Genomic DNA, 15,919 nt, shown 5'->3' with positions numbered 1-15,919 from the left:
GCTGAAATGTTATTTTCAGTGGATGATGGAAGAAGATGTTTTGATCGTCGTATCATTGTTGTCATGGAAACTTGTGTATATCATTGTTAAACAGAGAGTATGTAAGGATCTGACATTCCTGTGCCTTATTATTGCTAGCTATTGTACGTATTTTTAGTGTGTTTTCTTCAACACTGTAGTCAGCGCTTAAGAACTAGTAAGTTGCTCTCCTGCATCACAACTGGGAACTCAATTACAGGATTAGATGGTCCAGAGAGCCCTCAGTACAAAGTTCTTTGCTATAAGGTTCTTTTCAGTACATAGTTATTTACAGTTTTTTTTTTCAAAATCCTTTGCAGTTTATTATAAACGCTACAAAGTAATATTTATTCCAGCAAATTATTTTGAAATGGAAGCTTTTTTGAGGGATGAGTTATATATCAATCCTTACATATTCAGTCTCTTCCAAATAACGGCTATTTTCAGAATGCACTTTGTCTTTGAATATGCTGCTAAATTCATAATAAAAGCTCTTCTGTCTTAAAGTGGAACAGTATGCTAGGACAGAAGGCTGATTACAGCCCTCCAGATTTAAACTGTCCTGGATACAACGTGTGTGTAACTTGTTGCCTTGTTTGAATCTTACATTGAGCACAGTTCACAAAGTGAAGGACAACTACACGAGAGTCAGGGTTCTGTGGACATTGAGGGCATTCAGTGTTTTGCACAGTTACAGTAATTTATTTATTTATTTATTTTATTATTGATTTTGTTATTCTGCTTTTCCCAACAATTATTTATGATTGAAATAATTTGTCTTGATAAAAAAAAGAAGTTACTTGAATAAATTTTTCATCATTGACCAAGTGCCAGAATTTTCTTTGTTTTTTTAATCTTTGCATTTTAAAATGTAAGATTTTAAATATCTGTTAATGAAGAACTTAGCTTTTTATTTTATCATCAGCTGTCACAAGCAATTAAATGCAAGATTAAACTTACATGAGAATCGTAGAAACCTGGAAGTTTCCAGAATAGCAAAGTAATAAAGATTTTCAAATGCATATATTACTTATGAGGTGATAGGTGGATGGATATAATCATAACTGAATTAAATTTATAGAAAAGGCTAAATTTTCTAAATTCTAAATACCCAGTCTGTAAAGCTAAGAAAATACATGAAAGAGAACGAGTCTATTTGGAAGTGAAATATATCTTTTCAGGGTTTGTAGTGTAGTGTAATAATGTACTTATTAGATTACATTAATCACTGAAAGGAAAAAGAGAACATCTTTAGCTGTTTAGAATGTGTTGGTGCAAAAGTAAGAATATTTACCTCCAGCTTCATATCTTTTACCTACAGTTGGTGATAATTTTAGCTGTAATTCACAACAAGGTAAAATTTCCCATTTCTCATAAAACAATCTCGATATTTTCTTCTGTAGGATTTATGTTTGGTTAAAGTGAATTTTTTTTGTATGGAAATCTTATAAATATTATCTAAACCTTTCTGCATTTGAAGAATACAAAGAGAGAAGCCATGTTTTCCCTTTTGAATCTCTTCTGCTGAATGTGATTTAGGTTTTATGGAAATCTCACACAGTAACCAAGTCAACTGTTAATTTCATTTACTATCCATCTTCTGCAGGGCAGATAACTTGGGTGTGTGCTGCTCTCCACTGCTTACAGCGACTAGCAGAGTCTGCTGCTCTGCCATTAACTTTGGTGGATGACTGTACCTGTTTGGATACTTGAATACGGTGAAAGGGATTTTATGATGGTAGGCAAGAGAAGGGGAGATCTGCCACTGGGTCAGGTAGAGTAGATGAAATGATGGCAATGCAGTCATTTTGTCTCCTGCTGCATCAACTTGTGAAGGATTTTCCAAGCTTCTGATTAATGTGAAAATTAAATTTAGAGTGGAAATGCCAAATTGTTAAGGATTTAATGTTCATTTTAACAAATGATAAAATAGAAAAGAACAATGGAAGCTATGTATCCCATTTAGGAAATACCATTTTTGAAGCTTACAGGCTATTATGCAAAAGTGGTAGGCACTTACATTAATATTGTCAGAAAAATGACGCTATGGCTTTGTGTTTTCTAGAACTCGTCTGAAAAAGTTTTAAACTGGTTTATTTCAGTATATTGTTACTCATCACAGCTAAGTTTACATTTGCATGGCACAATGCATCATGGTGAATACTCCCACTTCTGATTGGGTCTGCATGATTCATTTCTCAGGATAATTAGCTGTGTGGAAAAGGGTTTATTAACTCAGGCAGTGTCATGATAGCATAGCTATACTGCTTCTGTTTAACCAGATTTGATTAGGTATTATTATGTGAAACTATTTGTACTGTACGAATTTCTAAATGATCTGACATTAAAATGCAGTTGTGCTTAAACACCATTTCTGTGAGCATGTTTGTAAAATAAAATAATCTATTCTTATGACATGTAAGGCACTGAAAAGGTTTTCTGGGTTTCACAAATCAGTGTTCTAACATCTTATTTTTATTTGTCTTTAAAAATACCATTACAATTCCTTGATATATCAAAAGTTTGAATAAGAACTTCTATTGAATGAAAATCTTTGCTTAGATGATGAGATATTCGCAGATTTTGAGCTGCTGCTGACAAATGCAGTGTTAATGATCTGACAGATACAAGCTTGTGGTTTGGCTTTTTCTTTAAATAGAACCATCGCTTTTGCTGATGTTAATTGATATTTCATATTCAGGAGAGGCTAAATTTGGCAGGCCGGGAGCCCGTGCTTTCTTTCTGTTTGTGATTGCAGTGCTGATAGCCTAACTATGAACTTCCTTGGGCAGTGCTGCTTCTAACTCCCAGCCTGATAGATGAGTATTTCTAGAAATGAGCAGTAATTGAATCTCAGTGCTTACAAATTCCTTGTGTGCCTTTTGAAAAGAGACCACCAGCTGCGTTCTGTTGAATTAATTGTACTTATTTCTGTGATGTGTGCATCTGTCCAGAGAGAACAGAAAATTATGCTCTTTTCTCAGGGAAGTCTGTGGGTTGATTTTTAACTCACTGAAAGCAGGATAGTTAGAGCATTAAAACTCTGCCTCTGTTCCTATCATGTTTTCAGTCCAGAACCACAAAGAAGTGCATTCATAACACATACATCTGTAATGCTGTGCAGATTTTCCAGCCAAATTACCTCTATCTTTGCCTTAAAATCTGTGTTCAAACGCTTCGTGACGAACTCTGCTAAATATGTTTGAGGTTGTTGTGTTCAGGTACCTTTTCTGGAACAAGCAGTTTCTGCTGTCCAGTGAAATGATAAAAATTCAGCAATATGTGGATGGTGCAGATCTCATAAGGGTTTTTGGGATTATGCCAAGTCCAGTAGTTGTCTTTGTTCAGTGATAGAACTGAGCATGGCTGCTGAATTGCTGTGTGCATCTGGACCAGAATGAGTGGAGGTCTTTGAACTTTCTGGCTAAAATCACCCGAATTCATTTCTAAAAATACTGATGAAGGACCAAGGAGATGGCGTTGCTCTGGACAGGTATGGTCACAGCTGTGTGTGATCTAAACAGGATGGCTGCCCAACTGTGTGACTGCCTCCTGTGTGTACTGGAGCAACTCATACTAATGAGGACTTAAGCTCCCTCATTAGTAAGTTCCTAAGCTGTGTGAACAAACTTCACTGTTTTGTCTGTGAGACAAAATGTGAGACCTCCATGCAGGATGGCATGGATTTATTTTAAAATTTGAATGAATTTATATTGGGTAATCCTCTGAATAACCTGTTGTGTGTATGCAGAGGTTCTGCAGATATTCTTAAAATATCTATAATTCAATTATAAAATCTCATTTTGTCACACCCTGTTTGCTTACAAATATTGTGTATACACAGCTCAGCAGTCCATAAATCCTTAAAATTCTCAGCAACTGGATTTTAAACAATCTGTGTTTTTTCATGTCAAAGTGAATGATTACATACTCATTATATACAATGGAAAATGGTTCAGAAGTGAAAGTTTGGAGGTTTTGGAAAAAAATGCATATTTTGCAATGAATCTTTAGTAAAACAGTGCTTCATAATCATTTTGAAGATTAAAGGTCATCATTTAACTAGATCTTTATTCAGATTGGATGTATTTTTAGAGTAGTTTTTAAAATACCTGTCAACATACACAAATATTTGCTATGCCAAATGTGCCTGTTGATTCCAGTTTATTTATTGCCTCTTCTGGAAATAAATTCTACTTGTTCTTGACCTGCAGGCTGTTAATGGAACGATAATGCACTTCTGAACTGTGCAGCTCTTACATGATCACAACAAATGCTCTCTGTCCCTGGAAGAGTCCAATACATGGTTGGATGGGGTCCTGGGCAGCCTGATCCAGTGGGTTTGGAACTGGATGGTCTTCAGGGTCTCTTCCAACCTGGAGTATCCAAGGATTCTTTGAAACTCCCCTCTGCATTTTATCTGGATATATTTGAGTTTCAGGGTTGCTGTATGGCACTCTGAATGTTATCAGATAGCGTTCCATGTTTGGGGGAGAAAAAAAGAAGTTAGGCAAGATTCTGTATCGTATGGTCTCTAACTACATGTATTATCTGTGGAGTGCCATACTGAATAACTTGTATGTATAATTAGCATGTATACTGTAGTATTTTTCCCTTACTCTTTTTTTTGCATAATATTGTATTTTTCTTTATTATGATGATTTGCAGCAGTTGCTTTGAAATCCCTGTATTGTGGAAGTTATGTGGAACACAGCATGTTTGAATGCCCAGTTATACCTGACATAGGTCATGCAAAAAATGGGAAAAAATGAAATTCTGTGAAGTCAATTAAGGCTCATGTTAATGAGAAAGTAGATCTTTATTATGAAGAATCCATTACAGGAAAACCACGATTAATATATAAGAAATTATGCTATGTTCAGTTACTGAAAAAACACCAAATACAGTGTAAGCATGCTAAAAATCTGAACAGACTCCCATCAACCCAAAATCCAAACAATTTTGACTTGGTCTTTTTGACTGTATTTACTTTCCATGACAGAAAATAGAAAAAGATTTTCCCATACTCAGTAACTTTTGCAGCTACTGATAGCTCTTCTCTACTCTCTTAACTATTTTTTCAGTCTTCACATATGTAATTTCTTAAATGTAGGAATGAAAGAGAAATTAATGATGGTGGAGGAATACTGTATTTAAAACAGTATCACAGAAGCTTTGGTGCTACATTGCTGACTTTTTGTAGGTCTTAACATGTGGTGCTTGAAGTCATGCACATGTTTGTTGCTTAGGAATGTATCTTCTGCTGTGATAGTTTTCAGAAATGACCTGTTATTGTGCATATCCGACTTGTAAGACTATACTGCTCTTCTCCACAACAATGAAATGTCCTGGGCTTCAAAAGCTGTCATATTAAATTACGGGTGATCCTCACCTACACAAACCAGGCCTTCAGGTTTCAACCTGAGCATCAGCAATGCCAATTGAAATGTGGATTTTATGAGCTTATATTTGAAATAACAGGATGAAAAATCTTGAAGCTTTCTGTAATATTAATCCATAATGAATATTACATCTTGATTATAATAGACTGAAAGCATGAAAGCAGTTTGTGCCTTTTTTCTTAACATATTCTGCCTCACCCCCCAGGAATGTGTGTTTTTAAATAAGATCCTAGGGGCCATTGTGTTCGGGCTCAAGTACTCAATATTCTTTGAAGAGGTTTTCCAAGAGCACACATTGCTTATATCTTTGCCTGATTGCAAAACCCTGTAGTGGTGAATCCCTCTGCTAGATGAAGTTCAAAATCATGACCTGTATAAAATGAGAAGTATACATGCTACAGTTTAGAAAGAAAATAATAAAATTGTGATTACTCTCATTGGTCCTGTAATATGTACTTACATGTTTTACAGATGCCAACACTGTGACACCATGTCCATTGGAATAAGAATGTATTTCAGTTTCGTGTTAGCTGGACTTCATATTGGGAAAGGTTGATTTTGAGATCCTGACAATTTTAATGGTGAATGAACTTGCATAGTTGTGTAAATACATAGCCATGTACGTTTGTAAGTATGCGGATGTGTTTGTATCTGTTTGTGCACAGATTTAAACTTCAGCTAACTTCACTGATTTCAGGCATGCTGTAGACTCTGAACCATTTCCTGAAACTCTGAACCTTTTCAGAGTTTTCATGTTTTCTCCACATATTAATTAGTAATATGAAAAAAGTTTAAGAAATTGTTTATGCTTGATGGAAGAAGACTATTTCCTGGTAAATATACTAGCTGCCACATCTACTGGAAAATGAGAATAGTGTATTTTTTTCATTGGACCAACAAAATAAAATTTTGTGATGACTAGCTTTGGAGTCTGCATGTCTTGAATCTTAGAACTGCACAGTTTTCCCGTAGAATCAGTGTTTCCCTTTTAAGCCTGTTAATTTTGCTAAATTGCTTATGTTATGAATTAATTGAATCGCGGTATTTTAATTACATGTGTTCATAGTCATTTTATAAATAGTTGACAGGGATAGGTCATTTAATTATATTTTATCTGTAAGAAAGCATTAGCTCTGCTGCAACTGATAGCTAGCAAGGCCATCTGCAATGCCTTTCAGTTCACTCACACTGAATTGTTCAGATAAAGACTGTCAAGTGCTGCCTAAATAAGGAAGGAGCCTTGGTAAAGTTAAGTGCAGTGGAGGACACAAATGAAGCATTGATTCCAGGCATGCTGTAGAGTCTGAGCTGTTTCCTGCAATTCTGATCCTTTTTAGAGTTTTCATTGTTGTTTTCTCCAAGTATTAAAATGCGAGTATCTGTCACTCAGGAATTCACAGAGGATGAAAATGAGAATGGAGAAGAAGAAAGGGTGAGTTAAACCCAATAGCTTTTAGAAATATATAATTTTTTCTTTACTTGTTACTCTTTTAGGACAAGAAAACTGGAATGATTACCTTTCTTTTATAGGTCTTCCTCAAGCCTGTTATTGAGGACAGAAACATGGAGCTGGCCCGAAAATGCAGTGAAATAATAAGTGATGTAAGTGACAGTGATAGTTTGCATCCTTATATTTGCATTTCTCTTTTCAGTGGTTTTATTTTTACCACATATATACATTTACAGTCCATATTTACTCAGAAATGTGCCATGCAGCATGTGCCCATCCAAGACGCAAAAATAAAGCACAAATAATAGAAAAGCACAGCATGCTCTGATACCTTGAATTATTATTAATTGTGGAAGGATGAGTTTTTTGGAGCACTTAAGCTATATGAAGCATAGGCCTAGGAAGAAGTTTCAAAAGTTGGGTCTCATGCAGAGGATGACTCCCATGAGAACACTTCGGCTGATCTCACCAGTAAAATGCAGTATTTTTGCCGGTTGCTGCTCAATCCTATGAAGTTTGGTTGGTTAAAATAGAATTGGGTGCCGTACTTAGTTGCTGTACTAAGCTGTAAAGAGAGAAGATAAAAGTCAAACAGATGAACTTTGGTTATTCTATTAGTCTTTGGTGATAGAAGCTCAAATCTGTGTAACATATTATTATTGACTTGCAGTTATGAGAAAAACCCAATGAAATGATAGGGTAAAGAGAGTCTGAAAAGTAGCTTTTCCCCTTCATATGAACTGCAATTGGAATTATTGTTCTATACAGCATGTTGAGGATGGTGGCAACTGAGAAAATGTCAGTGGAGAGAGACTTTCTTTCACAACTGTTCTCCTAATGAAACTGAAATCGGGGACTGTTTCATGATGTGTTATAATATTACCAGAGCACATGTTGCATTAATACAAGGTTCAGGATGTTATTGTTCAAGGTTAATGATGTTTTGAGAATAGGGCGTACAGAATCTATGTTTTAAATGATGAGAGGATATGTATCAGAAAAAATAGGAAAAACAGTACCTTGGGGATGTAGGTTTTAAAGTGCTGGCTCAAAAGTGTGACTTGACAAATAAAAAGCTTTCTCTCTGTACATGGACCATCTAGTAGTACTTTAATTTTTCACAAGAAGATTGCTGAAAATTAGAAAGATCCTTAAAAGAAGCCACCATGATGGCTTCTTTGTAATCTCAAGCTGTTTTAGGAAGTGGTAAAGATTATTACTATTTTTACTGATGTCTGTCCACAGATTTTTTGTGGAAATGAACAGCATCTGACATAATAAAACATGGAAAGGCCAAATAAAAATGGAGATGGAATACCAGTCCCAAAATATGTCTTGCTTCTGTGCAGTTTGTTTTTCTAAACATGGTTGCTGTTCTTCAAGGCAAAAACTCCCTGAAAAATGTTGAAGAAATATTTGTTTTCATTGAAAGAAATCACTACTGTGCTGTGTACCCATTAGTGGTAATGTTGGTGGTGATTTTTACACACTACATTTAGCAGTTAATTGTATTTTCTCTAAATTTCTTCAGGGTGTTGGGAGCTAAAGTGAGTAATTAAGTTAAGCCAGGTTCCTGTAACCTGTAACAGTGTAGAGATGTGGTCTTTTGCTGAAAGCTTGTCTTGCATTTAGCCTGCAAATGCTTTCGATTTTCATTGAGAGATGTGAAACATAATGGCAACGTGTCATTAATGCTTTCAAGACTGTAGCAATAAGTAATGGTCCAGAACAAATTTAATTTCAAAGATGATGTTCTTCGTTTAAAAAATGACACTCGTTTTGGGGGCTTTATTCAGCCTCCGCTGAAGTCAGTAGGCATGTTCTAATTGGCTTGGATGGAATGTGTGTATGCTTAGGGAATGAACTGGAATTCTTGTGACCAGTAATGTTCTGTAGTAGGTTCTTTACCTTGCATACTTCACAGAGGAGCCCAATCAGTTGCAAGGAATTTACATTTTGATACAATAATGTTCAAAACTTTTAATATATTCTTCATGCTTTTTTTTTTTTTTTGGCATGAATTTTTGATCATACTGCTGTTTGTGTGAATGTACTGTTGGTGAATATCTGTTCATTTTAGCTGCACAGCGTGTTTTTTTTTGGGGGGCGGGAGGAGGGTTGCAATTTTGCCCCACAGTGACTTTGTGACAGCAGCTCTTGTCCTTCTGGACCACGGGACAGGATGGTTGTCCTTGACAGTCTGGTAGCCTGCCAGCACAGCTCCTCCATGAGAGCACACTAACAGGAGCACTTGTGACTTGAGATACTGTGATTGCATTACACTCACTCTGCATTCTTTTCAGGCTGACTTTAGTTTGGCAATATGATTTTAAAAAATGGTCGTGATGGCATTCCTGAGTGTATGTGCAACTGTCAGGCTTGAACTGTAAGCAGGGGGAAGCTGGGAAGTGTTTGTGTGCTCCCGTTCTTCAGGAAATCCCCATCTTCATTTGAGGTTGGCAGATATTTGTTCTGTGACTCTGGTACCCCTGAATTGTTTCTCTCTAAAGCCATTTCGTTTAATCTTCCTCTATTATACAATTTTATTTCATTGATGCTTTCAAAACTGTCATGTATATTTGATCTAAATGAATTACCTTCCATTCCAGGCCTTCTCTCTTCTGTATTAGAACTGAGCCTATCCATTTGCTTGTATTATTTATGTTTTAGTATCCTGTCATCTCTTTGGTCTGAATATGCAGTGTAATACTCTGAATGCTTTTTGGTAGAAGCAGATACTGTGTCTTCTGAAGATTCTGCTGTATTTTAGTCCTGTGTTGTATCAGTGCTTTTTGTAACCTAGAGCAAAAATAGTATCACTATCTATGTATCCTTGTATGGGAGCCAGCTTTGCCTCAGGATACATAAAGGAAGAGCTTAAGAGACATAGAGCCTAGTGTAGTAGTAGTGCTCTTCCTCAGGTATCAGTAGGCTTGGGACAACCTAATTCAGCCAGAGTTATTTTTCTGGGCTCACCATTACTAGTCAGAGCCTATAGCTCAGGAGTACTTTGAGGTCCAAATTTCTTTTGACTAGTAGAATGCTATGGGGCAATAATATTGTATGCTTGTCCTCACACTTTTTGCTAGTTTTCTGTGGCCACAGAAAGTGGATTTAGATAGATCTGTGATCTGACACAGTTCTTACACTGCTATGAAAGATTATAAACTAAGAAATGAAGAATTGGATAGGGAAATGATAGTGGAAAAAAAGTTCTCTTTCAATCCAGACTAAGAGCTAGATGAGAAAGTTCAGGCCTTTTTGTGACTCTTCCAAGCCTAATGAGATCCTTGAGAGATGACAGTTCTACAGTGGATCATGGCACGTTGGTCAACATCGCCATTCGTATCATAAGTGAGTCAAAATATGAAGAACAGTTTTTCATATTTGAATGAGACAAATATATACCCCTGAATGTAAAAGAAAGTTAACTGCTTGGGTTAATCTTGGATTAGGCTGATACCACTTGAATTTTTCTTCTTGGAGCAAGCTATGGACAAAATGAATTCTCCTGGTGAGCCAGGAAGATTGGATGATCTTTGATAAAGTTTGATTTTAGCCAAATAGCATTCACTGAGCAAAACAAACGAGTCAGTTTGAAGCTTATCCTTTTGGTGATTGTCTAGGAATTTTAATCCAGTGTTACTGGATAGCTGTGCTTCTGATCAGAGTAGTTTTATGATGCGTCGGGGAGGAGAAAGGGCTCAGGAGAGACCTTTTAAAAACTTTAGAGGCTCTAGTAAGATATTGGCCTTCAAAAGTATATCAAAAGGGCAGTGGTGGCTGTAGGCCATCATTTGCAATTTTTTCCTATTATCTGTTCTTTTTCTAAAGTTTACCAGACCTACTCAACCTAGACAGAGTGTATGGTAAGTCACTTAAAGGCAAAATTTCCTATTCAATATTTTAGCTGTTTGATTATCTATAGATAATCTGGTAAACTTTTCAGAAAATAATGAATTCTCTGCATATTTCTTCCAGCAATTGATTATGTTCTGTCATAGCCAATTGCTTCAGTGTCCCACTTACTTCACTTAAAATAAATAGACATTTTAAGTGCACATCATGACTGTGTTATACTGGTCTCATTTTGTCTTCCTTTGCCTAATTCTAAGTGATGTAAACACTTCTGTAACAGAATGAAGTGTGCTGAATTAAAACTGGACACACAGATTTTGTTGTATGTCCTTTTAAATAACTCATTTGAACCTGTGTGGACTACTATAATAAATACAAGTAATAACGGAGTGACATTATTCCTTTATTTCTTCTGATTATTTTGTAAGGATTTCTACGGCAGAATGGCTTTGATTATATCTTCTAGTCCCCTTCCCCCCAATTAAAAGATACCTTAGGAGGCTTTTATGCTTGATTTTTGAATGTAATTATTACTCTAATTAAAATGGATGCAATTACAGTTAGCTCTCAGTTATCTGTGTGTGATTTATCTAAGTTGTGAGCAGCACGGCTCTCCATGTCCTCTGCCAGAGCCCCAATTTTACAGGCATCCTACTGGGAATTCCATCAAACCTAACCAGTCGACAGCTCTATAGATAATCCTATAGTCTTCCTCAACCATATTGCTGTGAATAGTCATAATTCTTTAAGGGTGCTTTATAAGCCATTCATGTGAACCTTCACACCTCACATCATGCACAGCCTTAAAAGCGTGTGCATGCATGCACACAGATTGGCTGTATAGGCACCTGCTCATCTATATCATGACACTGCAGTTTTTGTGCATCACTCTGTGGTTACCTAGAAGCACAGTGACACGTACAGAGGTTACATGAACTATTGGATCAATGTGGCCCTGAGTGAAATGATGATAAACAGTAATTTTACACCCTTTATTTCCTGAACATTTTTTACTTAGAATACACTGTAGTTCATAAAGGGGGATTATATGATTCAGTAAAGAGATGTAAATTCATTAGTAGTCCAAATATGGATGAGCTCACTGTAACCAAAATTATTTCCTGTGTGGTGATTATGTGGTCAACAGTCTGAAGGGAACTTGGCATTCATTTTATGGAGGACAAAAAACTTAATCAAAAAGTTCAAGAGCTGATTCTGTGTAAACTACCACTATTCCTCATGAATAATTTTCCAAGTCACTTTGTATGAATTTGTGATACCCACTAAGAATGCACAGAAGGAGGAAATTAATACCACATATTTTGGTAATGGTCATGTTGCTTTGTCTGCTGCTTGTCAGCAAGCTGGGAGTGCATAAAAGCATGGTGCTGTTGTGCAGAATGTGAAAATGAGGTTAGAGAAGTGGTAGCTGATAGTAACTAGGAAAGCTTAATCCTAAATAATTCAACTTGCCTGGAATTAAACTATGCTATATGAAAATAAAGACATCTCAGTAAAATCATTTAAGGCTACTTATTGGGAGTACCTTTAAAAGTAAGGACTACACAAAGAAATTGTCTGCCCATACAATGCGTTTAATCAATCTTGCTGTATTCACAGTATTTCTTCATAGTTTGTATATAGTAAGTATCCCCTGCACATTCACTATGTCTATAGATGTTGCATTCTTCAGTCTCACTAGTTAAAACCAGCTCTGACATGACTTCATCAACAGATTGATGTTTCAGATAATTGCATATTGCAGCTGTACATATTGTCTGGTAGGAAAAAAGGAGGTGTTTTTTAAAAAATAAGCTCTTGCTTTTTTGCAAAATACACTGTAGTGTTTTTCACCCAAAATGCTTTTAGTTGTGTATGTCATTGTATGGGCAGACAACTTAGGAGATGGGATGGTATAAAATTTTCTTGGCTTTTTAAGAGACTCAGATATTACCTGCTTGTCACAACCATAGGGGTGCTTTGTAGGCAGTGTTTTAGCAATGGACTGGTGAATTTTTTCCTTTAACTCTTGGATTTATAAAGAGATGTTTCATTATGCTATCCAGATTCTGGGCTTGCAAGATCTGTGTTGGAAGCCAGTCTAATAGTTTTATCTGTGAGGTCAAGGAGAAAAGTCTCGATTCATCTCTCTTTTCTTTAGATGAGCAGAACATCTATGGGCAGTGGAAAAATTGTGCTGTATATGTAGAGAAAAATAATATATTTATTATCTTTAATATTAAAGAGCTCTATGACTTTTACATTCCTGATTCTGTATGAGAACTGGATATTTCCCTGCATGGCCTTAAGAAGTTTGCTAGCCATTGAGCACTTTATTATTATAAGTAAATGAAATACAGCTAGCCATTGTGTATTTTTCAGTTTTTATGAACAACTGATCTTCTCTTTTTTCTTTTTATAGGTACACTACAAAGAAGAATTTGAAAAATCTAAGGGCAAGTGCATATTTGTACCTGACACCCCTCAGCTAAAACATGTGAAAAGTGTTGGTGATTTTATTTCTGAGGTAAGAACAAAAAGAATTCTCTTTGCTTCTTATTCATTGTGAATTGAAGATTATATTTATGAGCAGGGGATGGATGGCTTATTTTAAACAATAATTCTGCTTAAAGTTGATGTGATTTCAAACACTATAATTAGTGTATAATGTATACCCACATGTATTTACATAACCCTTTTATTCCAGGATTCTAAAATATGTTTTATTAACAACTCTGAGACATTCTGTGCTATTTTTTGGTCAACTGAGGAATAGCGAAAGGATTTCTTGTTAGTTATTCTGCATTGACGAGCTTTGCTAACTACACTGTTAGACCTGTTGCTGTGTTATTACACCCGCTCTTCAATAAGGGAATTGGAACAAGGATCAGGTGAAGGCCATCCACAGGTCACCTATCAATTCACTTGCAAGTGAGCAAATCCATGTGTAATGGCAAAAAAATGGCAGCTTCCAAAATGATAGACCACAGTTTGCTCTCAGCTTTTTATATCTATATTTTTTCAAAATTTAAAGCAGGTTGTGTTTCATATTATCCCATTGTTGTCTTAGTGCAGTGAGATACATTAAACCCAATAATATGATGGATGGTTTATCTAGTAAATTACTGACCTCTAGTGTCCCATCACCTGTCTTTGCAAGACTTGAGCACTTCTTAAATTCTTAACAGCAGTGAAAAAACGCCTCTGTTTTGAGGGACACCCACAAATGTTTAGCAAATTATTTATCTATATATTATGTAAAGGGAACTGTAAAAAAGCTCAGCTGTATATTGCACAGAAAGCTAATAACATTTGATAGACTCGTTTAATATGTCTTTCATTTATATGGATACTTTCTCAGCAATAAGTGAAATGGTTTTTATAAATTTGGAAAACTTAGATCTGAAGCAAAAGTCTCATTGATTTTGAACTATGAAGACTGCTCTGAAAGTGATGCCTCCTACTTTATTATGTTGGCCCATGACGTCAGAGCTGGATGTTGGTGCTATGACAGTAGAGGTGGAACTTTCCCACCAACATTATGTTCCATGTTGTTGCGATGTGGCAGATGGCAGCAGAAGTGTTGTCTGACAAAATGCCTTCTGACATGGAAGTGCATATGAAGCAAAGGTGTGGAACTGAATTCCTTCATGCAGAAAAAAAATTGCGCTAATTGTCATTCACTGATGTGTACTGAACATTTACGGAGATCAGTGGATTGAGCATGAGAGGCAATGGGTGGTGCTTTCAGCATTGTTGACAGATACAGTGGGTCATCTCCACTGGTGCAGATTTTTAAGAGCCCGGCATACAGACTCTTCTTCATGGCTGGTGAAAACACATCGCTAAGGGTTGTCACTACATTGAAAAATAGAGTTTTGTAGCTGAGAATCCAGTAGTGTTATTGCACTCCTTGTTTCTGATGTAGTTTCTATGAAAATAAATAGGAGGCATTACTTTTGGAGTATCCTCTACATTTTTTATCCTTTTTATGAGGAATTGTAAGTTCTGAACACTGGAGAATGCACAGAGTAAATAGAAAGGAGTTAAAAAATGAGTCTGCAACATGAGAAGATTAAGTAAAAAAGATGACAGACTTAACTTCAGTGATCCTGTCTTTTCCAATTGCATTTAATTGCTACTTCACATTAATTGGTAAAATATTGTTCTATTGATGTCTCACTGCTACCATTGTGCAAGATTTTGGAAAACATAATGAGAAAATACAAGTTGGGCTTTTGGAAATGATTTAATATGATGTAGAGAGAATGACTGGCTTGCTTTATTTTGTACTTCTCTCTTCAGTTCTAGAACTTAATTAACAAGTTCTTTGCATTACTTTGAGAATTAGACAGATACACCTAAAGCATTTTAAAGTTAGTATTTAAAAAACGTGTATTTTCTTGACAATTTATGAGACTGCAGTAGATTTTTCCAGTTCTAATGTTCTTAGTGCCATTTCATTAAATAGGAAAAATATGTAATATGATTACTGTATCCAGCGACTTTTTCATGTTGCATCACCTTTTTCTTTCCCTGTAGGTGAAGTACAAAGGAGCTGCTAAGAAAGACCTTTCCAACTCTCTTTATCAGCAGATGCCAGCTACAATTGACAGTGTATTTGCAAAAGAATTAACTCAGCTGCAGAGCAAGGTGCGACTTTAAAATCACAAAAAAGATTTGTACAATAATTGTAGGGCAGAATATGATTACTTTGAACAACATTATTGTGTGGATACTTGATTGCCTGCTTGATTTATTTTGGGTGAGATTATCATCCAGAGTTTGTTATCATAACTACTTAATTTCAACAACTGCCCAATTCTAAAATGTAGACAATCTGGCTTGCAAAGTTTATTAAATATAAACATTAAAAAAGATTAAAAGCAGGCAAAATCCATTAGCAACCCATGGATGCCATAGGGGATTACTGAATTCAGTAACATTTTATTGTGTTTATAGAATATGCAAATCTTAGATAAAAACCATTTCCACTCAAGTGTTCTGTTAGCTTTTTAAAATGTTTGAAGTAGAATCAAAGCAAAAAAAAAAAAAAAAAAAAAAGCATTTAATGACATATGAAGGCACTCATTTGGAACAGTAAAAATATTTTCAATGTCACTAATCATTTACATACTACTGACAACAAATTTCATAGAATTAAAATTATAAAATCAAGTATATTGAACAT

The 15,919-nt window shown here is 35.6% G+C and overlaps 2 protein-coding genes across 3 annotated transcripts in view; both read left to right on the top strand.

Annotated features, from left to right (window-relative positions):
* The window catches only part of LOC306948731 (LIM zinc-binding domain-containing Nebulette), a gene marked incomplete at both ends in the record, with an annotated part of 234,835 nt that overhangs the window by 145,726 nt on the left and 73,190 nt on the right, over positions 1–15,919 (top strand). The window lies entirely within an intron of this gene.
* The window catches only part of LOC306948601 (uncharacterized protein), a gene marked incomplete at both ends in the record, with an annotated part of 60,456 nt that continues 50,465 nt past the window's right edge, over positions 5,929–15,919 (top strand). The window contains 5 exons of the mRNA XM_079538245.1: positions 5,929–5,971; positions 6,758–6,852; positions 6,951–7,022; positions 13,151–13,255; positions 15,271–15,381. Of these exons, the coding sequence (XP_079394371.1) occupies positions 5,929–5,971; positions 6,758–6,852; positions 6,951–7,022; positions 13,151–13,255; positions 15,271–15,381 (426 nt within the window). The remainder of the gene's footprint in view (positions 5,972–6,757; positions 6,853–6,950; positions 7,023–13,150; positions 13,256–15,270; positions 15,382–15,919) is intronic.

The sequence above is a fragment of the Tetrao urogallus genome, assembly GCF_951394365.1.
Source record: "Tetrao urogallus genome assembly, chromosome: 7".
NCBI classification, from domain to species: Eukaryota; Metazoa; Chordata; class Aves; order Galliformes; family Phasianidae; genus Tetrao; species Tetrao urogallus.
The sequence above is the reverse complement of the archived record's forward strand: the minus strand, read 5'-3'. Positions and strand labels throughout refer to the sequence as shown.